The following is a 13,927-nucleotide window of genomic DNA, read 5'->3' as shown; positions in this document are numbered from 1 at the left end:
CATGATATTCTCCTGATGAAACTGAAATGCATGGGTCTAAATGAGGCAGTGAATTGGTTTAGGTCTCATCTGACCAACAGAACACAAGTATGTAATGTTGGTGATGTCAGAGGCCAAAGAAATATCCTGTGTAGTACCACAGGGATCCATTTTAGAGTTTAAACGTATTTGCCAAAGCACAGCCCCCACACCACTAGAGGGACATCAACAGACCACCAACTTCCTACCCTGAGACAAGGTTGAGTATAGCCCACAAAGATCTCCACCGCATGAACCCTCGGGGGCTCAAAACCAGACAGGAAGATCACATCAGTGACTCAAACCACTCAAGTGACACACCCCTCCTAGGGATGGCATGGAAGAGCACCAGTAAGCCAGTTACGCAGCACCTGTAATAGGGTTAGAGGCAGAGAATCCCAGTGGAGAGAGGGGAACCGGCCAGGCAGAGACAGCAAGGGCGGTTCGTTGCTCCAGTGCCTTTTTGTTCACCTTCACACCCCTGGGTCAGACGACACTCAGACTCATTTCTTCAATAGGTCCTATGATTAAGTCTTTATTAAAGGTCAAGAACGAGTCTGCATCTCTCACATTGATTGGCAGACCATTCCATAAAAATGGAGCTCTATTGGAGAAAGCCCTGCCTCCAGCTGTTTGCTTAGAAATTCTAGGGACAATGAGGCCTGCGTCTTGTTAGCATGGCGTACATGTAGATATGTACGGCAGGACCAAATCAGAGAGATAGGTAGGAGCAAGCCCATGTAATGCTTTGTAGGTTTGCAGTAAAACCTTGCAATCAGCCCTTGCCTTGACAGGAAGCCAGTGTAGGGAGGCTAGCACTGGAGTAATATGATCACATTGTTTGCTTCAAGTCAAGATTCTAGCAGCCGTGTTTAGCACTAACTGAAGTTTATTTATTGCTTTATCCGGGTAGCCGGAAAGTAGAGCAGTGCAGTAGTCGAATCTAGAAGTGACAAAAGCATACTTTTTAAATTTCAGATTTCAATTTTTACAAAAAAAATATTTTTTAAAGCTGCCCTTGAAATATTGATATATTTGTCAAAAGAGAGATGAGGGTTCAGAGTAACTGTTGGAGGAAATTATAGTTGAAATGATGTATACATTTTTATTAGAACCATTAAGTTTTAATACTATTATGGTATGAAATGTATGGGTTTTTGGTTAAACTAGGACTGAAAATGTAGGTAAAACGAATGAATTGTCTGTACCTTGCGGGTTTAAGGGAGAAGGAGGGTATATCTCTTTAGACAGATAAGAATGTTCATTGATGTTCCATTAGTGGAGGAGTGTATGTCTTTTAGAACAGATTGGAATGTTTGCTTTATGAGGGGAGTAGGAGACAATCTCCAGACCTGAAGACACTGCGCTATTGTGTGGATCGGAGAGTGTGAGAACTGATGGTCATTTTTATCTTCTCTTTAAAATGTAATGTTTTGTATTTTGGGTCAGTACTCATCAAGAATAAATGCTGAACTTGTTTTTAAGACTGGTCTCTATCTCATGCAAATGATAAACTTACAACTTATTATGAAATAGATAGAGTGTGAATTTGGTTTTGGCTACAAAACATATAGGAATTTAGAATTTCTCTTACAGTAACGCAGCTTCAGTTTTATTTGAGATGACTAAAACAATCCAAGATTATCAGATCCAACAGCAGGTCTCGGTTTTGTCCAATTTAAGAAAGGAAAAACATTTGCCACCATCCACTTCCTTATGTCTGAAACACGTGTTTCCATGGAGGGCAATTATGGGGCTTCACCATGTTTCATCAAACTGTACAGCTGTGTGTCCTCTGCATAGCAGTGAAAGTTGTTTCCGAATGACATCACCAAACGTCAGAGGTAGAATATATAGTGAAAATAGTGGTCCTAAAACTGAACCTTGAGGAACACCGAAACTTACCATTGATTTGTCAGAGGACAAACCATCCACAGAGATGAACTGATAACTGTCCAACAGATAAGCTCTAAACCAACTTGGGTTTCTAATCTCTCCAAAAGAATGTGGTGATCGATGGTGTCAAAAGCAGCACAGCTGCAGAGTCACCATTAAAAGGTCTGGTTTTAGTCTGTTGCAGTGAGTAGGTAGGGAGACATGTTGGACAAACCCCACTGAGTTGTTGATGGCTCCTAAAGCCTTTTGGAGTGGGTCTGTGGACTTTTCCATGTAAATATTGAAGTCACCAAAAATTTGACTACAAGGTCCGATAGGAATTCAGGGAACTCTGAGGAACTGTAGTGAGGTCTCAGTAGTACGTGGTCTTTGTAGAATGTGATCTCTGTAGTTAATATGTGATCTACACTACAGGTCAAACGTTTTAGAAAACTTACTCATTCAAGGGTTTTCTTAATTTGTACTATTTTCTACATTGCAGAATAATAGTGAAGACATCAACACTATGAAATAACACATGGATCTCCGGAGTGCGCGCCATCGAAGGATAAGAATAACCACATTGAGCTTGACAGAGATCCTTCAAGACAATCTTTATTGTGGATCAAAATATACTGTCTTACAACACTTTAAAGCCCTTTAACAGACAAGGTTATTTTATTCTGGAATACTGCGTAACAAAGCTAAAGAGCAGGGGGGTTTAGAACATTTAGCAGGAACACAAAGCAACATTTGTTCTTTATGCATTTTGCTCATCTCTCCATCCAACACTTTCCTCATATTCACTGCTAGTAATATTACAGCTATTACCGTGACAGTTTTTAATCAATACTATTATCTGGACATCACTTCCACACTACAGTTAATCATACTACTAGTGACATGGACATCACACTATAATTAGTAATACTTTAATCTAGTCAATAAGCTGTAAGACGCCGTTCTAACTGGGTCAATCGCTGCAGTGGTGCTAGTCGCACCTCTAAAACATGTTTGTGTGTGAAGTTATAGGAGCCGGCTACTCTAGCATCACTAACGTGCTATTCATTTGTTCTTAACATGTCATAAACCCTATACCAACAGTTTAACCTATAAGCCCTTTCATTATTGCTATGGTTAAGACGAGCTAACACCAAGCCACAGTAGCTTAACTGACAAGGTATCCCACTTTCCCTTAAACATTTTAGAATTAGCATTATGAACACACTGGACTAGCATTAGGCTATTCTCATACCAATATACTATGCTCTGCTAGGCTAGGCTAACCCCTATACCAATACACTATGCTACCATACGCTAGGCTATCACTAGCCCACAGCTAAACACTGCGTGGGGAAAGGAAGGTACATGTTGCTAAGCTATTTTACAGTAATAAAAAGGTGCATGTTTCCCCTCTCTATGACTACTAATGGTTATGATATAGGTGAGGGGAGGGATGATAGGTGAGGGGGATGAGAGGAATGAAGAGGAATATTCAGTGTTTATGCATTATTGTTTGGGTTATGGTGAATGAGTTTAGAAAGTTGTAATCTCTGATTGCTATGAAGACAAAGGGGCTAGTTTGGAGGGTTCTGATTTGTCATTGGCCTCTAGACAGTAATGGAGTCGAATCTGATTGGTTTTAGACAGTGATGTGGTAGGGGCTGCCAGGGATGTGTTGTTCTCCCCACTTCACTACCAGGATGTACTCTCCCTTCTCCTTGAGCTGGTAGCTGATGTTATAGACACGGTTCCCAAGGTGCTTCACCAGTACCTCCTCACAGGGAACCCTGGGCCCATCCACACCCACCAACAGCATGTTACGACCTGGAGGGAGGACAGTGTTAACACACACTGAGCTAGAGAGGGTCAGATACCAGACTAAACGCACCCCCCAGAGACTAAACACACACCTGCTTTGCTGCAGTCGACGCTGAAGTTGTTCTTCTGGCCGATAAAGCCCTTTGATAGGCCGAGACCCTTGGCTGTCACACAGCTGGCGTCCGATTGGCTGGGAGCTCCCTGGTGGGAAGAGCTAACCTGGCGAGTCACGGGGTCGACCATGACACTGGACGTCTCGTGGTTACTATGGCTACTGACCAGCTTGGAGCCTGGAGGAGAAAGACAGAGGATAAGCGTGTCGAGTGAGGCCTGACATCTCCATTGTTCGTGGACAGCATGTGTCCAGGTGCCTCACCAGTGATCTTAGCCTTGAAGGGGGATCCTACGATGTGGTAAGGTCCTCCGTATCTGATGGAGATTAAGTAGTTTCCTGGAGCCATGGGGGTGTAGGTCACCTTGTAACCCTCCGGACACTCAACACAGTCCATCTTCACCTTGGAGGGGCCGTCGATGGTCACTGCCAGAGCCCCAGGGCCCGCCTTACTGGTGTTAACCACGAACTCACAGGCTGAACCTGCAGAGGGGGTTAGAAATGACTACAGATGAGAACTCATCTCTCACACCACAACACATTAGACCCAGGAGTAAAATAATTTGTATTTTACTTTAGTATGCCTGGAGTGCCAGACAGGCAGGGTTTGTCATTTTGACACTTGTTATATTGGCTTATTGAGCTAAGCTCAAACAGGCACAGATAAATGATTTGAAACCCAGGTCTGCAACACGCTCCTCCTCAATCGTACCAGTGGTTCCTCCCTCTAATCCAGCTCCGTATGCGGTCACCATGCCTGGGTCTCCAGCCTGTCCCGTCTCCCCCACCCTGATCTTGAAGGGACTGCCGGGGATGTGGCTGCCGTTGAACTTCACATCGATCAGATACAGACCGTTCTCTCTGGGAATGAATCGGACAGCATACTTATCTAAAGAGAGAGAGAAATTTTGCTGTTTAGTAGTGTAATGTAGTATTATGTAGTAGTATTATTGTTGTGTCGCAGTGTATAGTAAAAATCTGTCGTTCAGCGCCCGGGGGAACAGTGGGCAGCCCAGCGCCCGGGGGGGGGACAGTACAGTGGGTTAAGACGTGGACGTTGATTAAGGCAGCCCCCCGCACCGCTCTGATTCAGAGGGGTTGGGTTAAATGAGGGAGACATTTCAGTTGGACAACTGCCTAGGTATCCCCCTGTCCCTAGTAATAGTAATGTAGTAGTATCGTGCAGTATTATTTTGTAGTAGTAGTAGTTACCTTGGCCTAGCTCAGTAACAGTGTAGTATAGTAAAGTATAGTATTGTGTAGTATAGTGTGGTAGTAGTTACCTTGGTCTAGCTCAGTAACACAGTATAGTATAGTGTAGTATTGTGTGGTAGTAGTTACCTTGGTCTAGCTCAGTAACACAGCAGCCCTCCAGGGCTCCGGAGGGGCTGTGGACTTTAGCGTCAATCTGTCCCTTCGCTCCGTTCAGGCTCACAGCAAAGGATGCTGGGTGATTGACCTTCAACCCGGACTCCTGCTCAGATATACAACTCACAACTCAACACCACAACTGCGCACGTCAATCTGTCAACACTATCACACGTCAATACAACGCTATCAAGTCAATCTGTCAACACTAACACATGCTCAACATAATAACAATGCAATAGAATACAACTCAAACTTACCTGCAGGCAGCTAACAGGGGTAAAGAGGAGAGTCAGAGGTGAAGAACAGGACAGAAAAGAGAGTGTGTGTGTGTGTGAGTGAGAGACAGAAACTGGCCCATTGCATCCTCTTTAACCCTTTAGTGCCTGGTGGATGATGGGAAGGGAGGAGGAAGGGGACTGTTGGGAGCCTTTAGAACGAGGCACGAGAAACACACAGTCCTTTAGTTTCCCACAAACCCTTGCACTTCCCAACAACACAGCAGCAGCACGACCTGACCTCTAACCCTCTGACTGACTAATGACTGACCTATTGTTCTTCAAAACAAAAACCTACTCTGATGTTCAGCAATTGTCGTACCTACACACACACACACCATCCCATAAAATGCAAGCTACACACCATCCTGTAAATGCTAGCCAAACAATATCCCCCACAGGCTGCTGCTGCATTGTGGGTAGTGTAGTCCTGGGTGTGTGCGTGTGTCTCCGAGCCTCACCTGAAGACTGGCAACAGTGAGTCGTCTGGCGTCATCAGAGGGCGACGCCACGGGAACCACGAAGGGACTGTCAGGGATGTGCTCCTCATTGAAACGGACAGACACCTCATAGTCTCCTGCAACACACGTGGAACAGGCATCACTGTGCTGACTGACTGGGTAGCTTCCTTCCACAAGTCCTTACCGGTCCTCAATGGTGGATCCTCAGCCTCAAACACAGGTGACTGTCTGCTTGACAACATCTTAGCAAATTAGGAAACATTTCTCAAGCTGGGAAGTGAGCTTATGAAGTGAACTTTGTTACACACTCACACACTCACACACTCAGTAAGAAACACACAAAACGCTTCTTAATAAGAATGCTAACGTTGATGATAATGAGGACGATCACCACCAGGCTCTTGGTGGTTAGATAGTCGTTACCATTCTCAACACACCTGACTCCTGGACCATGTAGGATACTCCACTGGATCCGTCCTTGCGGTCCTCGAAGGTGATCTCTGCTTTACTGGGCCCCTCCACCGCAATGCTGAGACCCCCTGCACCTGCCTCCCGCGTCCAGATACTGAACTCAGCTACACACACACGGATCAACACACACAATGTCAATGTGTGATACTCACAGTATAGTAACCCCACCACACACACACACGTACCTGGTACTCCAGCCTCTGCTCTCTCCAGCCCGGGCCCCCCAGCGCGGACCTTGTGGGCTCCTCCTTCTCCCAGGGGCCCCACTGTGAACTGGAAGGGGCTGCCGGGCACGTGCACGCCCGCGTACTTCACACACACTGTGTGTACGCCGGTCTCCGTGGGAACAAAGCGGATGCAGTAGGTGTTGTTCTCTCCCTCCATGATGTCAGCCTCCTGGACCTGACCAGACGGACTGGTCACCTGGGCCACCATGTCTGCTATGCTGATCTCTGTTAACACACACAGAAGGTTAACAGCCTCCTGGACCTAACCAGACAGACTGGTCACCTGGGCCATCATGTCTACTGATCTGATCAGCATCTCCTGGATGGTAGGAGAGGGTACCTGGGATCTTGAGGCTGAGGTCACACTGGCTGCCCACGTTAGCAACAGATGCTGCTCTCTTCTTCCTGGTGATGCTCTCCTTCATCCTCCCTTCTCCTGTCACCTTCACCGTGAACGCACTCCCTACACACACACACACACACACACACATTTTTAAAACAATATTTATATTATAATTATTTTAAAAATAAAAAATAAAATTGAGGATGTCACGTGTACCTGGTACGTGTTGGTCGGCGAACTTGATGTTGATGATGTAGTTTCCTGGTTCAGTAGGGCAGTAGGTGACCTTACAGGTGCCATCCTCCTGGTCCTCAGTGTTAATGTCCACCTTACTGGGGCCCTCGATGGAAAGACTCAGACCCCCATAGCCTGCAACAAATCAAACTTCATTTAAAATGCTTTCCAAAAATCACAACATACTTAAGAGTACCTTTCTTTTCACATCTTTATTTTTGAAGTAAAAATAGAATGTTGTTTCAGACACCGATTCCACTGGTTTCCGAGAACCTAAAGACCTGCGTCACAGAGCTCATTTTCCTAAAGACCTGCGTCACAGAGCTTGTTTTCCTAAAGACCTGCGTCACAGAGCTTGTTTTCCTAAAGACCTGCGTCACAGAGCTTGTTTCCTAAAGACCTGCGTCACAGAGCTCGTTTTCCTAAAGACCTGCGTCACAGAGCTTGTTTTCCTAAAGACCTGCGTCACAGAGCTTGTTTTCCTAAAGACCTGCGTCACAGAGCTTGTTTCCTAAAGACCTGCGTCACAGAGCTTGTTTTCCTAAAGACCTGCGTCACAGAGCTTGTTTTCCTAAAGACCTGCGTCACAGAGCTTGTTTCCTAAAGACCTGCGTCACAGAGCTCGTTTTCCTAAAGACCTGCATCACAGAGCTCGTTTTCCTAAAGACCTGCGTCACAGAGCTCGTTTCCTAAAGACCTGCGTCACAGAGCTCGTTTCCTAAAGACCTGCGTCACAGAGCTTGTTTCCTAAAGACCTGCGTCACAGAGCTCGTTTCCTAAAGACCTGCGTCACAGAGCTTGTTTCCTAAAAGAAAACCTTCTTGAAGCCTTTGTTCATGTTTTTCAGAGGAAGTGAATCGCTGGTTGGGTAAGTTTCTTAAAGTGAAATCCCTCCCCAAAAAAAAAGTGTCTGGATCCCTCAATAACATGCCATTTACATCAAGGAGATTTGGATGGAAAAAAAGCTAAGTTCACCATTATTGTTCAATTTTAAAATCAAAAAAGGCAAAGAATAAAATATCAAAATCACCTGATGCTTCACAGACCTGCTTCGCCTAATGCTACACAGACCCTCACTGACCGGCTTCACCTGAACCTCACTGACCGGCTTCACCTGAACCTCCTCAGACCCTCCTCTGACCTGCTTCACCTGAACCTCCTCAGACCCTCCTCTGACCTGCTTCACCTGAACCTCACTGACCCTCCTCTGACCTGCTTCACCTGAACCTCCTCAGACCCTCCTCTGACCTGCTTCACCTGAACCTCCTCAGACCCTCACTGACCTGCTTCACGTGTGTCGATGATGAACTCAGCAGGTTCAAAGGTTTTGGCCTCACTGAGGCCCTGGCCAGTCACTCGCACCCGACTGGCGTCACCAATCTCCGATTGGCTGATCATCACGGCGATGGGGCTGCTGGGAATATGGCGTCCGTTCTTCTTGATGTTCACCAGGTGCTCCCCGATCTCCTTGGGAACAAACGAGATGCCTGACGGACAATGACAGGTTAGAGGAGCTTCTGAGAATCATAAACGGTCTGTAGACTACAATGATTTGTAACGTTGGTGGTGTTCTACTCTCGGCTGAGGCAACGCCATACATTTAGAAATTTGTCAAATGAACAATGATAGTCTGTTTCTGCTCAACACTGACCGACGTGTCCGTTGCGGAGCATCTTGAGGTGGCAGGGTTCCTCTCGGCCAGAGGGCGTGGTCAGAGAGGCTGTCAGCTGACTCAGGTCCAGCTCGCCAATGTCCAATGGGATGTCAGCAGCAGAGCCCACCTTCAGATGGGACATCCTCATAGAGTCATCACCTAGGAGACAGAACATTATGGGATGTCAGCAGCAGAGCCACCTTCAGATGGGACATCCTCAGAGTAATCACCGAGGAGACAGGGAGAGGGTCCATTGTTTTTCACTAAAGTCACCCTTTTTCACATTAACATGTAAAATAGTGTTACCTGTGATGTGGGCTGAGAAGGGGCTGCCAGGGATGTGTTTGTCATTGTATTTGACCAGGATGCTGTAGTCCCCAGGTAGGACAGGCAGGTAGGACACAGAACACGTTCCATCCTGGTTATCCACACAGCTGATGTCAGCTTTAGAAGGACCCTCAATGGCCAGAGACAGACCACCTACACAGGAGAGAGAGAGAGGTTAGAAAATACATCATCCTAATATGGACCCAGTTTGCACTCAGAACAGCCTCAATTCATCAGGGACTCTACAAGGTGTTGAAAAAGTGTCCCGGCCCATTTTGACTCCAATACTTCCCACAGTTGTATCAAGTTGGCTGGTGGAACATTGATACACACAGGAAACTGTTGAGCTTGAAAAACCCAGCAGCGTTGCAGTTTGACAAACTGAAACCGATGCGCCTGGCCCCTGCTACCATACCCCAGTTGAAAGGTACTTCAATATTTTGTCTCGTCTCTTCACCCTCAATGGCACACAACCCATGTCTCAAAAATAATGATTTTACCCGTTCCTAATGTTTTGTTCGCTCAGTGTACATGCATTACACACATCAACTCGGTGTGTGTGTACCAACAACACATTAGAGTCTTCATATACGGAACAAAAATATAAAAATGCAACAATTTAAAAGATTTGAGTTAGTTCATATAAGCAAATCAGTCCATTGAAATCCATTCATTAGGCCCTAATCTATGGATTTCACATGACTGGGAATACAGATTTGCATCTGTTGGTCACAGAGACCTTAACAAAGAGGTAGGAAGTAGGGGCGTGGATCAGAAAACCAGTCAGTATCTGGTGTGACCACCATTTGCCTCATGCAGTACAACACATCTCCTTCACAGAGTTGATCAGGCTGTTGATTGTGGCCTGTGGAATGTTGTCCCTCTTCTCTTCAATGGCGGTCAAAAGTCGCTGATATTAGCGGGAACTGGAACAGTCATACACGTGGATCCAGAGCATCCCAAACATGCTCAACGGGTGACATGTCTGGTGAGGATGCAGACCATGGTAGAACTGGGACATGTTCAGCATCCAGGAATTGTGTTCAGATCCTAACGACATGGGCCAGTGCATTGTCATGCTGAAACATGATGGCGGTGGATGAATGGTACGACATGGGCCAGTGCATTGTCATGCTGAAACATGATGGCGGTGGATGAATGGTACGACATGGGCCAGTGCATTGTCATGCTGAAACATGATGGCAGTGGATGAATGGTACGACATGGGCCAGTGCATTGTCATGCTGAAACATGATGGCGGTGGATGAATGGTACGACAAAGGGCCTCAAAATCTCACGGTTTCCCTGCATTCAAATTGCCATTGATAAACCTCAATTATGGTCCGTAGTTTATGCCTGCCCATACCATAACCCCACCATGGGCCCCACTGTTCACAACATTGACATTAGCAAACCATTCGCAATACACGTGGTCTGCGGTTGTGAGGCCGTACTGCCAAATTCTCTAAAACGGATGTTGGAGGTGGCTTATGGTAGAGATATGAACATTAAATTCTCTGGCAACAGCTATGGTTGACATTCCTGCAGTCAGCATGTCAATTGCACGCTCCCTCAAAACATCTGTGGTATTGTGTTCTGTGACAACTGTACATTTTAGAGTGGCCTTTTGTCCCCAGCACAAGGTGAACCTGTGTAATGATCATGCTGTTTAATCAGCTTCTTGATATGCCACACCTGTCAGGTGGATGGATTATCTAAGCAAAGGAGGAATGCTCACTAACAGGGATGTAAACAAATGTGAGAGAAACTAGGTTTGTGTGTGTATGGGACATTTCTGGGATCTTTTATTTCAGCTCATGCAACATGGGACCAACACTTTACATGTTGTGTTTATAGTGTTGTTCAGTGTAGATCATTATGATGGATTTATAATTGAACTACTAATGGTCCTACCCTCTCCTGCGTCCTTGGTGTTGACGGTGAACATGGCAGGTTTGTTGACGGTACCGTGGATCAGACCCGGTCCGTACGCACTGACGTTCCCACTGTTCACATAGTCCACATAGAACTGGAGTGGACTGCCTGTTACAGAGAGAGGAGGAGAGGGATGAGAGTCAGCACATCCAGAAGTGACCGATACTATGAATACAGGAGAGGTTCTTGGCCAGTCAACAGTCTTAAATATTCTGAAAAAGCTTAATCTTGTCCAGAAATATAGACTAGAAAGTGGTATAATTGACAAACATATTTAGCTTTCTAAATGAAGATGCATGTGACTGTTTATCAGAGTTAGGTGGTCGTTCGTACCAGGGGTGTGTGTAGTGTGCCGTTTGTACCAGGGGTGTGTGTAGTTCGTACCAGGGGTGTGTGTAGTTCGTACCAGGGGTGTGTGTAGTTCGTACCAGGGGTGTGTGTAGTTCGTACCAGGGGTGTGTGTAGTGTGTATATTGTGTGTTGTTCATACCAGGGGTGTGTGTAGTTCGTACCAGGGGTGTGTGTAGTGTGTATATTGTGTGTTGTTCATACCAGGGGTGTGTGTAGTGTGTGTCGTTCGTACCAGGGATGTGTATCCCGTCGTATTTGATGTCCATCTCGTGCAGGCCGGCCTCAGTCGGAGCGTATTTAACCGTTACCGTCCCGTCCTTATTGTCTGTGATGTCTGGCTTGGCTGTTTTACCTGACGGCATGCGCACGTCGCCTAGGGGAGGAAACAGGAGTTGAACAGGCAAGGTACCTCAGGCTTTCAGTATGTGAGGTGATTTGAGATCATGCGCCTGCGTTTGGTGAGTTCCATTAGTGGTTAAGGGCGGTGACGTCATCTAGCGGTTAAGGTTGATGATTTCCTGCCTGGCGGCCCAACAACAGCACGGTGCGTGTACCTGTGATCTCTCCTTTTTGGATGGTGAAGGGGATAACCAGGTCAAACGGCCGGAGTCCCGCCACGTCCAAACCATTCATTCCCATTGGCCGGTCTGTTGCCTAGGAGACAGAGGTCAAAGAATCTGAGGTGAGGAGGGGGAGGGACTAAGGTATGTGGGTAAGAATGATGAGGGGCGAGGGACAGTATCGGGCGAGGTGCTTCAGGATGTTGAGGAGGGGTGAGGGACAGTATTGGATACAGAGGTGGTTCAGGAGGGGCGAGGGACAGTATTGGATACAGAGGTGGTTCAGGAGGGGCGAGGGACAGTATTGGATACAGAGGTGGTTCAGGATGTTGAGGAGGGGTGAGGGACAGTATTGGATACAGAGGTGGTGAGGTGGTTCAGGATGTTGAGGGGTGAGGGCGATGAGACCAAACACAGCAGAATAGAATGTAGCTGAAATGAAAAGACGATAGGGACCAAACACCAAAACATGAAGTATGACATGATGACGATGATGATTATGTTGATGAAGATGAAACCACCGACACTGTGAGAGAAAGACATCATGACAGAAGCAGCAGCCAGACAGACGACGTAAAGACACGGCGGCCATTTTGTCAAATGTGGAGCCACATTGATGATTCACAAAATGGCTGCTTTTCCCCCTGTGTGGAGAGAGTGGAATGGAGAGACCAGTACCCAGGGCTGTTGACTGTAGTACTGTGGTAGTTGTTGCTGTTGGAGGAGCTGATCTGAGGGGGCTCCTTCCAATGCCTGGGGGTGGGGGTGGAATAAACAATAAGTTATTTTGTCAAACTGTTCCACAACGTTCAGATAGAGTTCCGTCAGTCTAGAGTCTGTCTCCGGACTGTCCAATGAGAATCTGCTGTAGAAGGAGGGAGGGGTCAGAGGTCTCATTAACCAATCAAGACTCAGACACCTGCAAAAACACACTCAACCACATGTGACCAGGAAGGGGCCGTTGGGGATGAGTTACGTACCGTGACCAGGAAGGGGCCGTTGGGGATGAGTTACGTACCGTGACCAGGAAGGGGCCGTTGGGGATGAGTTACGTACCGTGACCAGGAAGGGGCCGTTGGGGATGAGTTACGTACCGTGACCAGGAAGGGGCCGTTGGGGATGAGTTACGTACCGTGACCAGGAAGGGGCCGTTGGGGATGAGTTACGTACCGTGACCAGGAAGGGGCCGTTGGGGATGAGTTACGTACCGTGACCAGGAAGGGGCTGTTGGGGATGAGCTCCCCTCCAAAGCGAACGCAGATACAGTAATCTCCAGGCTGGGGGGCAGTGTAGAAGATATCAAAGGTTCCATCCTCATTCTCCACCACGTCTACATCCAACTCCACCCCTTCTGGGGTACACACACTGCACGTCACCTAGAGAGGGGTGGTAGAGGGGTAGGAGCAGAGAAAGAGGGGAGGGGGGGGTAGAGAGTTATAGCCACACTAAGATGTTGGCAGTAGGAGTGAGCACGTCTCCCTCCTTCCACATACAGATAGAGACTAACCAAACACCTCTCCATCATTACCTTTCCTTTCCCAGCAGCCTTTGCATCCACAGTAATGACAGTCTGCTCTCCGATCTGGATGGTTGGACCCACACCGGCTCCTGAGACAGATGAAGAGAAACGGTCACACAGGAAGTCTGACCCTCCCTCCCACAAGTCATCCATGCATCCTCTCCACAAGCCCTATTCCTTATAGAGTGCACTAGATAGGGTGTCATTTCAGACATGTTATTCAGACAGGTATTACTATCAGCAGCATACAACAGCCAGCCTCCATATCAACTTCATTACCCACAACATCATTCACCATGCCAACTAGTACTATAGGTAAACTACGTTAGTTAGAGAGCGAGCTACAGACAGAGCTTGAGAGAGAGACAGAAAG

The 13,927-nt window shown here is 46.9% G+C and overlaps 1 protein-coding gene across 1 annotated transcript in view; it reads right to left on the bottom strand.

Moving 5' to 3' along the window:
- Positions 1-2,492: 2,492 nt before the first annotated feature.
- LOC135527667 (filamin-A-like) overlaps positions 2,493-13,927 on the bottom strand; it is a 64,450-nt gene continuing 53,015 nt past the window's right edge. The window contains 19 exon segments of the mRNA XM_064956154.1: positions 2,493-3,720; positions 3,807-4,004; positions 4,091-4,309; positions 4,539-4,715; positions 5,168-5,300; positions 5,934-6,049; positions 6,371-6,508; positions 6,590-6,856; positions 6,972-7,094; positions 7,191-7,343; positions 8,492-8,695; positions 8,860-9,021; positions 9,169-9,342; positions 11,104-11,232; positions 11,708-11,848; positions 12,030-12,129; positions 12,714-12,788; positions 13,244-13,411; positions 13,564-13,643. Coding sequence (XP_064812226.1) covers positions 3,536-3,720; positions 3,807-4,004; positions 4,091-4,309; positions 4,539-4,715; positions 5,168-5,300; positions 5,934-6,049; positions 6,371-6,508; positions 6,590-6,856; positions 6,972-7,094; positions 7,191-7,343; positions 8,492-8,695; positions 8,860-9,021; positions 9,169-9,342; positions 11,104-11,232; positions 11,708-11,848; positions 12,030-12,129; positions 12,714-12,788; positions 13,244-13,411; positions 13,564-13,643 — 2,942 coding nt within the window. The 3' untranslated portion in view covers positions 2,493-3,535.

The sequence above is a fragment of the Oncorhynchus masou genome, chromosome 33 (genome assembly GCF_036934945.1).
Source record: "Oncorhynchus masou masou isolate Uvic2021 chromosome 33, UVic_Omas_1.1, whole genome shotgun sequence".
In the NCBI taxonomy this organism is placed as follows: domain Eukaryota; kingdom Metazoa; phylum Chordata; class Actinopteri; order Salmoniformes; family Salmonidae; genus Oncorhynchus; species Oncorhynchus masou.
This window is presented reverse-complemented; position numbering and strand designations above follow the sequence as displayed.